The following is a 13,037-nucleotide window of genomic DNA, read 5'->3' as shown; positions in this document are numbered from 1 at the left end:
AAATCATGGGGACGCCTGGGCGACTCCGTCAGTTGGGTGTCCAACTCTTGATTTCGGCACAGGTCATGATCTCACAGTTTGTGAAATCAAGCCCCTCTTCGGGTTCTGCACTAATAGCACAGAGCCTGCTTAGGATTCTCTCTTCTCTCTGCCCCTTCTCCTCTCTTTCTCTCAAAATAAATGTTAAAAAAAAAAAGAAATTAAAAAAGAAAGAAAAAAAAAAAGAATGGTGAAGAACCAGCCACTAACTATTCTATACCATAGGAAACCTTAGTCTTGTTTTTTTATTTGGGAAAAAAAACACGTATCAAAGTAACAATGTCACTTGGCTTAGAGCTCAGGACTGGTGGTTTAGCTTTTGGTTCATTTTTACTTTTCGCTTACTTTTCTCTCTTCTGATTTTTCAGCATTCTTATTAGAGCCATAATTAACATCTCTAAAAAACCTTTACTTACTGATAGTAGTATATTGTCATCTGTAACATGTTTTCATACAACATAACTATTGTCATGTTTCACCCTTGCTTATAGAATAAAAACTCATTTTATTCTGTTTTGTTTTTTGAAAACTCCAGTCGCCTTTAGTTAAATAGATTACAATTTTCCTGCACTAGCCCACCGTGCAGTTCTTAGTAATCATGATGTGGGTCCAAACGTAATCACTTAGGACGGGGTACACACTATATTGTTAAGGAGGAGAAAGTGTATCTGTATGACCTCATTTTTTTAAAAAATATGTGAAATTTATTGTCAAATTGGTTTCCATACAACACCCAGTGCTCATCCCAACAGGTGCCCTCCTCGATACCCATCACCCACCCTCCCACCCCCCATCAGCCCTCAGTTTGTTCTCAGTTTTTAAGAGTCTCTTATGCTTTGGCTCTCTCCTACTCTAACCTCTTTTTTTTTTTTTTCCTTCCCCTCCCCCATGGGTTCCTGTTTAGTTTCTCAGGATCCACCTAAGAGTGAACACATGTGGTATCTGTCTTTCTCTGTATGGCTTATTTCACTTAGCATCACACTCTCCAGTTCCATCCACGTTGATACAAAGGGCCGTATTTCATTCTTTCTCATTGCCACGTAGTACTCCATTGTGTATATAAACCACAATTTCTTATCCATTCATCAGTTGATGGACATTTAGGCTCTTTCCATAATTTGGCTATTGTTGAGAGCACTGCTATAAACATTGGGGTAGAAGTGCCCCTATGCATCAGCACTCCTGTATCCCTTGGGTAAATTCCTAGCAGTGCTACTGCTGGGTCATAGGGTAGGTCTATTTTTAATTTTTTGAGGAAACTCCACACTGTTTTCCAGAGCAGCTGTGCCAGTTTGCATTCCCACGAACACTGCAAGAGGGTTCCTGTTTCTCCACATCCTCTCCAGTATCTATAGTCTCCTGATTTGTTCATTTTGGCCACTCTGACTGGTGTGAGGTGATATCTGAGTGTGGTTTTGATTTGTATTTCCCTGATGAGAAACGACGTTGAGCATCTTTTCATCTGCCTGTTGGCCATCTGGATGTCTTCTTTAGAGAAGTGTCTATTCATGTTTTCTGCCCATTTCTTCACTGGATTACTTGTTTTTTGGGTGTGGAGTTTGGTGAGTTCGTTATTTTGGATACTAGCCCTTTGTCCAATATGTCGTTTGCAAAAATCTTTTCCCATTCTGTCGGTTGCCTTTTAGTTTTGTTGATTGTTTCCTTTGCAGTGCAGAAGCTTTTTATCTTCATGAGGTCCCAATAGTTCATTTTTGCTTTTAATTCCCTTGCCTTTGGGGATGTGTCAAGTAAGAAATTGCTACGGCTGAGTTGTATGACCTCATTTTTGAGAAGAAAACATCTTATACGCTTTTTGTGTGTAAATGAAGAAATGGATAGGCAAACAGCTAGCCATGTAGAAAGATAGCCATCAAATAGCCATGTCAGGTGTATACCAAAATGGTGGCCATGGTTGTCTCTGAGGGCTAGGTGTATGGATGACTTTTAACTTATACTTGATAGCTTTCCATGATTTTATGTGGACTTTTTTTTTTTTTAACCAACATTTACTTTCATATTCTGACAAACAAACAATGAGGTTTTCTACATGTGGCGGCGGTTGGAAGCCTTGTCTTGGAAGTTGTGTGCCAGGCAGGCTAGCTGGAGACCGCTCTGGCTGAGGTGGGTCTTTGGTGGCAGCCCCAGCTCACTGTTCTGTTCCTCAGCGGAGGTGAAGGGTAGGCTCTACAGGGTCTTTAATGAAAAAGTGATCTGAGTGGAGAGCCGATGGCCAGGAGAAGCACAAGCCTTCGCTGCTTCAGAGCACAGCGGTAGCCTCCCCGGCATACTGGGCCTTCATGGGTGTGCTCAGTAGGAAGGACCTTGTGGGAGGAGCGTGTTCCAGAGGGCCAGCCAGAGAAACCCACCAATAGGGATGTGATGCTGTCAGCCTCAGAAGATGCAAAGGGGAGCCTTTGTCCTTCCTTCTCAGCAAAATCCAAAGAAATGCCCGTGTCTGCTCCCTGTGCTTTTCACAGTGGAGTTAGGGAAGTGGAGGTTTCCTTTTTTTTTTTTTTTTCTTTTTAACCTTGGCATTGTTCTTTTCCTTTTCCCTTTAATTAATTAATTTGTTTGTTTGTTTGTTCGTTTTCTTACAGAGAATAATCTCATGTCACTGACCTGGGCACTAGCCAGGTGCAAAACTATTGTTTCTGCTCCCATGATTGTCTCAAAATGTCATTTAATAATGGATGGGAAAAATTTTCTCGAGCTGCCCCCAGTCTTTAGAAAACAGCCAGCACATCTATCTCATAGGCCACTCCTCCCTCTCCTTTGCAATAAGTACCAGGGGTGTTTTCCAAGACTTAGTAGAAAATAGTTCTGTCAGATAGATGGTATTTCTGACACGTATGCTTCCAGAAACATTTACCTAAAAAGAAACACTTGGTATTTTATCCTTATTTGATTTGCTTAGGGTGGTGTCTTTTCTAACTTCTGCAGGCAATCTGAAAGCATGAAGGCAAAGCATAAAAACAGATCATTTTCTTTCCTTTTCTTTTCAAATTTTTATTTAAATTCTAGTTGGTTAGGATACAGTACAATATTGGTTTCAGGAATAGAATTCAGTGATTCCTCACTTACATACAACACCCAGTGCTCATCATAACAAGTGCCCTCCTTAGTACCCATCACCGGTCCAGCCCATCCCCCACCTACCTCCGCTCCAGCAACCCTCAGTTTGTTCTCTATACTTAAGAGTCTCTTACAGTTTGTTTGCCTCTTTTCTCCCTTCCCATATGTTTGTCTATTTCTTAAGTTCCACAAATCATATGGTATTTGTCTTTCTCTGACTGACTTATTTCACCTAGCATAATACTCTCTAACTCTATGTCACTGCAACTGGCAGGATTTCATTCTTTTAGATGGGTGAATAATATTCCACTGGGTATATATGCCACATCTTCTTTATCCGTGCATCAGTTGATGGATACTGGGTTCTTTCCATTGTTTGGCTATTGTTTATAATGCTGCTGTAACCATTGGGGTGCATGTACCCCTTCGAATCTGTATTTCTGTACCTTTGGGTAAATACCTAGTAGTGTGATTGCTGGATCGTATTTTTAACTTTTTGAGGAACTTCCATACTGTTTTCCAGAGTGACTGCACCAGTTTGCATTCCCATCAGTGGTGCAAGAGGGTTCCCTTTCTCCCCATGCTCGCCAACACCTGTTGTTCCTTGTGTTGTTAATTTTAGCCATTCTGACAGGTGTGAGGTGGTACCTCATCATGGTTTTGATTTGTATTTCCCTGATGATGAGTGATGTTGCGCATCTTTTCAAGAATATTTTCTTTCTTTCCTTCTTTTAAAAATTGTTAATGTTTATTTTTGAGAGAGAGAGTGTGAGCTGGGGAGGGGCATAGAGAGGGGGACAGAGGATCCAAAGCAGGCTCTGAGCTGTCAGCACAGAGCCCACTGTGGGGCTTCAACCCACGAACTGCAAGATCATGACCTGAGCTGAAGTCAGACGCTCAATTGACTGAGCCACCCAAGTGCCCCAAGAATATCTTCTTTTAAATGTACTTTATTATTATTTTTTTTTTGGTCTGGTGCAAAGGGTGTTTTTATTAAAGCACAGAGACAGGACCGTGGGCAGGAAGGGCTATCTAAATGTAAACTTTTTTAAGGCTGCCACATTGGGTAGGTTTTGGTTTTTGTTTTTGTTTTGTTTCATTTTGTTTTGTTTTTGTAATGCTTATTTTTTTTTTTTTTATTTTTATTTTTTTTGAGGGAGAGAGAGAGAGAAGCATGAGCGGGCAGGGGCAGAGAGAGGGGGGGGGGCATAGCAGAGGATCTGAAGCAGGCTCAGCACTGACGCAGAGCTCGAACTCACAAGCCGTGAGATCATGACCTGAGCCAAAGTCAGATGCTTAACTGACTGAGCCTCTTCGGTGCCTCCACATTGGGTAGTTTAGGCAATAATATTATTAGGGTTTGTGCATGAGACTTACGCATATATGTTTATTTGTACCTTTATGTTCTTTGTACCCAAGTTTGACATTCTTCTCTCCATTTCTGTCCGGTTACACTGCACTGAAGCCAGGTGGGGCTATTGCCTTTCTCTGAAGCCATTGTGTACTTGCACTCCACCATGCTTTGCCCTCTGCCTAAATCATATCCCCATCTGCTTTTGTCTCTCCAAGGGACCTCTGTCCTCTTTCAAGTCCAGTCTGTAACTTATGTCCATGTTGGGAAGCTGGGCCAGGTTGTGTGGCTTCTCTGCTTGAGTCCCCTCTTCTTTTTAAGGGGGAGCCCTAACAGCCCTGCATCCTATAGCTATGGTGGGGAGTAAATGAAAATGCATGTCAGGGTGATGTCTGTCACTGAGAAGACTCATCTCTTAGCCTTCCTTCTCCACAATGTAGACACTCGCCTCCCCGTGGAGGTTTGCACACACTGTATGCATGTGTTTGTCATCATCTGTCTGCTTGAGCACAGGAGTCATGTCACATTAGTATTCTGTCTGTGGTGCCTAGTCTAGTGTGTGTCATATCACCATAAGCACTTGATAAATGCTTATTGAAATTTCTCCTAGACATAAATTCAGTGATTTTGTGTAAGCAAAAACATCTCAAATTTCTTTCAATCACAGACACATTTCTTTAAGTGACTCCAAAGCTTTTAGGGGCTATTTCCTTTTACAAAATGCATTTAGAAGATTAGACTCACCACCAACAGACCCACACATGCCAATATTGCCCGTTAATCCCTTTAATGGGTCAGTGCAGAAAATAGAGAAGGGAGGACTGGACTGCAGAGACACAGAGGTGAGGACACTAAGTCTGTTGGCCTGGGATGATTGCTGGTTTGTGATACTCCCCTTGCTCCTGGGAGTTGTCAAGTCAGCAGGATTGTATGGGCAGTGGGAAGAAAAACCTTTCCTTTGCCTAAGAGTAAGAGTTTGAGCTTCATTCCTACACTGATATGTAGACAAAAGCAGTTCCCAAATTCCAGATGCCCTATGTGTGTCTACTTTATACATTCATTTAATGCAGTTTTAGGATGGGCTTTCATGCTCAAGGTATTGTAAGTTGTGCATGGAATATATACATTTTTCAGCATTAAAAAAAAAAAACTAACCCCAGTCATAAGAGAATTCACTTTGTGTGATACACACACACACACACACACACACACACACACACACACACACACACACATACACACACACCATGACTTTGGAAATGCATATAAAAAAGGGCAGTAGAATTTTCATTGTTTGTAAGGTTTTGATGTGTATTGAGCCAGGTTCCATAAAAGCCCTGAAGTTTTGAAGTAAGTTTAAGACTATATTTAAAAAACCAAGTTGGTAGAAACAGCTTCCACAAAGCCCGTGTGCCATGTGCTGTGGAACTAAGCTCAGATCTGTGCTTTCTTGGAAATACATGGACATAATGCCTCTATAGAAATAGCAGCCAGAACTGAAAGCTTTCATCAGGGAAAAGAAACAAGTATAGTTAGACACAGAAGAATATAACACATTGTGCAAAGAGTTCCAGTGAGGATTGTTTAATTAAAACTTGTTGCTTAGAAATCCAGTTATCATAAGTTTATATGAGGATGATGGCAGAGTAATAGAAAAAGTGGTGAAGGGACATACTCCCTTATTGGCAGACATAACCAGCAAGGATGAAACACAGCACTCTTGGACACTTACATTTGGAAATATTCTTTGCAATAAGCAGGATATTTCTGATTCGAGGAAGCAGAAACAACTTCCTAGGTGTCTGTAAGATTTGTGGGATGCTGGGTTCTATGGTAAGGGGCAGTGTTGAGGTGTTTGAATGAAGAGGTGGAGCAAGGCACTGTATGTCAGGCGAATTTATAGCTGCACAGAAACCCATGGGTCTCGGGGTCGATATCCCTGAAGAGCTCTATGTAAAGTGGAGAGCGACTCCGACAGTATAGCATCGTGGGAGCACGCAACGTGTGGGAGGCCTGGTTGCAACAGCAACCAGGAGATGACTATCGAAGGCACAGTCTTCTAGCTAGTAGGAAAGAATACTGTGGGGGTGCCCGGGTGGCTCAGCCGGTTAGGTGGCTGACTTCGGCTCAGGTCATGATCTCACGGCTCAAAGGGTCGTGAGTTCGAGCCCCATGTCAGGCTCTGTGCTGACAGCTCAGAGCCTGGAGCCTGCTTCCGATTCTGTGTCTCCCTCTCTCTCTCTCTGCCCCTCTCCTGCTTGCATTCTCTCTCTCTCTCAAAAATAAATATTAAAAAAAAATTTAAAAGAAAAGCATATTATGTTTTTGCATAAATCACACAGTAGGCACAGGGACAAGATAGAGCGGTGATGCTGGGCTGTACCTAGACATCTTTTGGCCAGAAATCTTTAAAAAAATTTTTTTAAGTTTATTTATTTTGAGAGAGAGAAAGAGCAGGGGAGGGGCAGATAGAAGGAGAGAGAGAAAGAATCCCAAGCAAGCCACACTGACAGCGCGTAGGGCTCAAACTCATGACCTGCAAGATCATAACCTGAGCTGAAATCAAGAGTCAGACGCTTAACTAACTGAACCACCTAGGAGCTCTGGCCAGCAATTTTTTTAACTGAAAACAGAATGTGTGAAAAATTGTTGACTTGTCTTCCTGATAGTTATCTCTTTCAGGATTTCAAGGAATTGCCCATTTAAACTCTGGTATAAACAAAAGACAAGTGGAAAAGAGAGAAACCCTAGGAGAAAACGATTCCGCACATTGATGCTGGCAGTGGGCAAAGCTCAGAATGTGCTCAACATGGGCTGTTGTCATCAGGAAGCGAGGATTCAGGACTGTTAGGAAATCCTGATGCAAATGAACAGTACCCCAGGTTAGACTGACACGGTACATGTGAGGCTGCTTATTATTAACACGTAACAGTAACGTCTGAGGAATCTTCAAGACAGGAGCTAGGAACTTTTCAAAAACAGGAATAAAACCAAATGCAGAATCTGGAGGCCAGTGAGCTTTGATGGGGTTTTTTTTTGGCAGTGTTTTAAAAGGCATTATTAAACAGGTGGCTTGTGAAGAACCACGAGGCAGCATTCTGTTTTCTTAGGAATAAGTCATGTCATGTCGAACTTGTCCTAACCACATTGCGGCTTTTCTTTTTTTAATTGGGTTGCTAAACTGGTGCCACAGAGGAATGTGAGACCTTTAACAAGCGTATGTTCCAAGATGTCCTGTGAACGAGTCAGGGAAGTGTAGTGTGCACAAGTGGACAGGTGTTCCAGGAACAGCGGTGAATGGATTAGCATCAGTCTGGTGATGGACCTTTAGGGGTTTGAGAAGGAGCCTGTTCTTGGCCACATTCTGTGCAGTATCATCATCCGTGACTTTTTTGAGGACATAACATGCTGGCGAAGTGTCCTCATGACATCAGGCTATTAGGGATATCTCATACATTAGATGTCAGAACCTGGATTTGGAAGGGTTTTGATCAACTCGAAATGGCTCAGACGTAAAAAAGTGAAACTTCCGCAAGGCAAAAATCAAATCCCGTTCTGAGTTCCCAAACCATAATTGTATGAATATAGGAGAGGGATGTAGCATGAAAGTAAAGCCTATGGAAAAAGATTCCAGGATTGTAGGTGATTTAAATGTAATGTACATCACTAGGGTGGTGTGGCTACCACAAAATAATAGAATCTGGCTACATCGGTAGAAGGGTATATGGTTCAAAACCAGCTAGCTCCTATGCCCCCACCTGGTCAGACCTTACTGGGCCTGATCTATGCAGTTTGGGCACCTTGATGTAAATGGAACATTGTTCTAGGGGAGAAATGGCATTGGAGGAAGGTCCAAAAGGCCTGAAAACGGAGGCCTTCAGCATGGTGTGGTTGTCATTCATAGACGGTGGAAAGGTGTGCCACAAAGAATGTAACCAGGCCCCTTGGTGAGTGCAGGTTTCAGAGAGGTGAGATGAGGAAGCACAGTCTGGGTGTGAAAACCGCTATGCTGAGCTTCCTCACAACTAGGGAGGGGTGACGCAGGAGCAGTCCTGTCGGGAACGTCGCACAGGAGGTTCTTTTACTGGGTTGAGTTACACCAAATACAAACACCAAACGTTTCATTCAGTACTTCCTTTGTGTCCAGCATTTTACTAGATACTGGAGCCTAAGATGGAGTCTAGCTCTATTTTCATGATTGTAAATGAGCCAAGAATGTGTGGGTAAGGATGGAGTGGTTCACGAAAGCTAACTGTAACACCTTGCTGATACTCTTAACTAGATTTGTGCAGTCCAGCACGGTAGCTACTGGCCATGGGTGACTATTGAGCAGGTGAAATACAGCCAAGTCCAAACTGAGATGAGCTGTAAGTGTAATACACATCTGCATTTGAACAATTAGAGTAACTTTTTATACTGATTACATATTAAAATAATAATAGTTGAGATATATTGGGTTAAATCAAATGTATTCTTAAAACTGATTTTACCTGTTGTTTTTTTTTGTTGTTGTTGTTTTTTTACTTTTTAAAATGTGGCTCCTAGGAGGTTTACTGTGTGGCTCACATTATATTTCTCTGGAAGTGCTGCTCCAGAATTTAGGTTTTAGAGCTAACCTGACTTAGACACGTGTGATTTTTCTTTTTTTCTGTTTACAGACCCGAGAAGATGGCTAAACTCCCGGTGATTTTGGGCAACCTAGACATTACAATTGATAATGTTTCCTCAGACTTTCCTAGTAAGTGTTAGTTCTTTGTAATAACCAGACAAAATTCTGTTTGGTTTTTACTTCAACTTGTTTATTGTTAATTTTCCAGATTATGTGAATTCATCATACATTCCCATGAAGCAATTTGAAACCTGTAGTAAAACTCCAATCACATTTGAAGTGGAAGAATTTGTGCCCTGCATACCAAAACACACTCAGCCTTACACCATCTACAACAACCACCTGTATGTTTATCCTAAGTACTTGAAATACGACAGTCAAAAGTCTTTTGCCAAGGTGAGCGCGGAGATGGAGGTTTCAGTTTTGAGATCAGTCTCTCTTGGCTTCTCATGTTCTTTTATATACATTTACATATTCTGGCTTCTTGCCTTATTTTCTTTTTCTTTTTTTCTTTAAATATTGCTACAGGCCAGAAATATTGCTATTTGCATTGAATTCAAAGATTCAGATGAGGAAGACTCTCAGCCTCTGAAGGTTTGTTTTATTTTGTTTTGTTTTTAACATTTATTCATTTTTGAAAGGCAGAGAGAGACAGAGCGCGAATGAGGGAGGGGCAGAGAGAGAGGGAGACACAGAAACATAAGCAGGCTCCAGGCTCTGAGTTGTCAGCACAGAGCCCGACGTGGGGCTCGAACTCACAGACCATGAGATCATGACCTGAGCCGAAGTCGGCCGCTTAACTGACTGAGCCACCCAGGCGCCCCTGAAGGTTTGTTTTTTATATATGTCCGCATTTTTCCATTTTAAAAGTGGACCTGAGTGGCAAATTGCACAACTAAAGGAATTTAGCATGTTATAGTTAGACGCAAACACGAAGATATGTGACATCATAATATATAACCAGATGTGTCAAACCTTACAGAATATGGAGTAAATGAGTTCTTGTTCCTCATTGACTGTTTCCGTTTTGTTACACTCTTTGGGGATGAAGGTTTCTTAGGCATGTTCAATTCGGTAAATACATTACGTCTGACTATGAGCCAGGGTGTGTGGGTGCTAAGAATTGTATTAGTAAGATTGATAATAGAAATAATAATAAGGATAGATTGATATTTGTTAAGTATTATAATATGGTAATAACAGTAGTAGAGTATTGGTGGTGTTTATTGAGTGCTTATTATGACCCAGACTCTGCTCATAGAGCCTTAGAGTTATTAAACTCCTTTAATTCTCCTAACAGTAATTTTTAGATAAGACTAATGCATAAAATTTAAATAAAATTGTTTAGGGCTGTCCATTAGTGGCACCAGTGTTCAGATCCAGGTGGTCTGGCTCCAGACCCCAAATTCTTTACTGTAACTATGTGAAAATGACTTTCCAAGAAAGGAAGGAGACAAAGGTGTAAAGAAGAATGTAATAGTTTTTGCCCTCAAGAAAAAAAAAAATCATGGTTTACTGAGAAAGCTAGTCATGGAGAAAAAGCTCCTGGCACATAGAAGGTCCTGAAATGACTTTTTGTCAAAACTGAATAATAATTAGTCTAAAAAATGCTAAGGGGACCCAAAGGAAGGAGTTAATCATTTCTTGATGGACACGTGGGAGTGTGGTGCACATAGAAGGGAAGGTCGTTCAGACAGAGGGATTGCATGAGCACAGGTGTGGAGGTGAGAAAGGGAGTTGTGGGCAAGCTGTTGTCTGGTTATAGCGTGGACGGGTGTGTGTGCTCAGGTGGGGGAGCTGGGAGAGAGGCTGAAGGAAGGGTTGGACCCAGGAGTAAGGGGACGTAGGGGTCTCTTAGGCAGAAGAAATCCATCCATCAGAGGTGGTTATTTTAAGTTTATGCTGCAGGAAGGCCTCTTTACAACACATCTGAGTTTAATTTCTGACTCTGTTAATTAAATACTGGTGTTTTTCTTTGCTAACTCGTGCTTTAGTGCATTTACGGCAGGCCCGGTGGGCCAGTGTTTACAAGAAGCGCCTTTGCTGCGGTTTTACACCATCACCAAAACCCAGAATTTTATGATGAGGTAAGTGAGGAGGTTTTCAAGGGAAATCCCAGTTAACCAGTTTTAAAGAAAACTCCAAGTCGTTTGCTTAGTAAAGCAAAATTCAAGAGAAACTGCATACTACACTGCAATTACAGTGCTAGAACTAAATGTTGAAGTATTTATTTTACATCATCTGTTCTAATTACAAAAGTAACATTTATTCTGAACACTTGGGAAAAAGCAGATCATAGAAGAGGAAAAGTCAAAAAGCTCTCCTCTATTACTACCACAATTAATATTCTGACATACTTTCTTTCAAATTCACACTTGTGTGGTTATGCCTGTTGGATCCGAGAATCTTTTTTCTGTGTTGTTTCTTTATGTAGAATGATAATGTAGTTCATTAAAACTACTATATGAATCCTACTTAAAAAAAAATTGTTAATGTTTAGTTTTGAGAGAGAGGTGGGGGCAGAGAGAGAGGGAGACACAGAATCCGTAGCAGGCTCCAGGCTCTGAGCTGTCAGCACAGAGCCCAACTCAGGCTCAAACTCATGAGCCGCGAGATCATGACCTGAGCCAAGTCTGATGCTTGACTGACTGAACCACCCAGGCGCCCCTGTATGAATCCTACTTTCAGATGTTCTATCCTGGTTTTTCATCATGCCTTGGCTGTGTTAGGTTAATGTGGGGGTTGATGTCACGTGTTTTCTAGTTCTTTCTAGAGTTGACATACCAACTTTCCCATTTCTGGTCAGTGAATGTCTTGGTCTGTTCAGGCTACAGCAGAACCACAGAATAGGTAGATTGGAAACAGCAGGTATTTATTGCTCACAGTTCTGGAGGCTGAAGTCCTAGATCAGGGGGCCAGCATGGCCCAGTGAGGGCCATCTCCAGGTCACACACTTCTCAGTATGGTGGAATGGGCAGGGAGGGCTCTGTTGGATCTCTTATAAGAGCATCAGTCCCATTCATGAGGCCTCCACCCTCATGACTTAGTCACCCCCACAAGGCCATACATCCTAATACCATTACCTTGGGGGTAATACGAATTTCAACGTAAGGATTTGGGGGTGGGAGTGGGGACACACACATTCAGATCACAGCAGTGGATTATGGATCCATTTCTTCTTTGGCACAGTTTACGTTCTTTGATTTCTTCGACTGCAAATGTTAATGCTAGTTTGGAGACCAAATGCAGGTTTGTGCAATGGGTGACATGTTGTGTGCCTGCTCTCATCAGGAATTGTTGTTTTAAAATATAAGAGAGATTGTTATTTTGTCTTCCTTGCAGATTAAAATAGAACTGCCCACCCAGCTACACGAAAAGCACCACTTGTTGTTCACGTTTTTCCATGTCAGCTGCGATAATTCTAGTAAAGGGAGCACAAAGAAGAAGGATGTTGTTGAAACACAAGGTTTGGGGTCTCATCAATCCTTTCATTGTTTACAGGTTACATAGTAGGTTCTTAAATTTTATTTATTTTTTAAGTTTTATTTATTTATTTTGAGAGAGAGAGCATGTGTGTGCAAGTGGGGAAGGGGCACAGAGAGAGGGAGAAAGGGAGAATCTCAAGCAGGCTCTGCACTGCCAGTGCGGAGCCCAATGAGGGGCTTGAACTCACAAACCGTGAGATCGTGACCTGAGCCAAAGTCGGACACCTAACCAACTGAGCCACACAGGTGCCCCTTAAATTTTATTTTGATTCTGAATTCTCATCCTTCTGTGGAGTTTTTAGATGACGTTTGTGAAGGTAGCATGCCTGGCTTGCATATGTAAGTTTTTACGAAAGATCATTTTAGAATTGTAATCCCAAAGAGGCCAAAGTACATTGTAGACAGTGCTCAGCAGAGACTAGATTCAGGGCCTTAAAGATCAGGCCATTTCATAGCACTGACTTTCTTTCATATGTTTTCG

General features: G+C 41.8%; 1 protein-coding gene across 22 annotated transcripts in view; it reads left to right on the top strand.

Annotated features, from left to right (window-relative positions):
• The window catches only part of DOCK9 (dedicator of cytokinesis 9), a 289,683-nt gene that overhangs the window by 188,750 nt on the left and 87,896 nt on the right, over positions 1-13,037 (top strand). For all 22 annotated transcript variants that reach the window (XM_053217409.1, XM_027065148.2, XM_053217390.1 and 19 more), the window contains exons 16-20: positions 9,121-9,200; positions 9,280-9,467; positions 9,600-9,665; positions 11,066-11,158; positions 12,414-12,537. In XM_053217409.1, coding sequence (XP_053073384.1) covers positions 9,121-9,200; positions 9,280-9,467; positions 9,600-9,665; positions 11,066-11,158; positions 12,414-12,537 — 551 coding nt within the window. The remainder of the gene's footprint in view (positions 1-9,120; positions 9,201-9,279; positions 9,468-9,599; positions 9,666-11,065; positions 11,159-12,413; positions 12,538-13,037) is intronic.

The sequence above is a fragment of the Acinonyx jubatus genome, chromosome A1 (assembly GCF_027475565.1).
Source record: "Acinonyx jubatus isolate Ajub_Pintada_27869175 chromosome A1, VMU_Ajub_asm_v1.0, whole genome shotgun sequence".
Classification (NCBI taxonomy): Eukaryota; Metazoa; Chordata; class Mammalia; order Carnivora; family Felidae; genus Acinonyx; species Acinonyx jubatus.
Note: the sequence above shows the minus strand (reverse complement) of the source record. Positions and strands in the feature narration are given on the sequence as shown.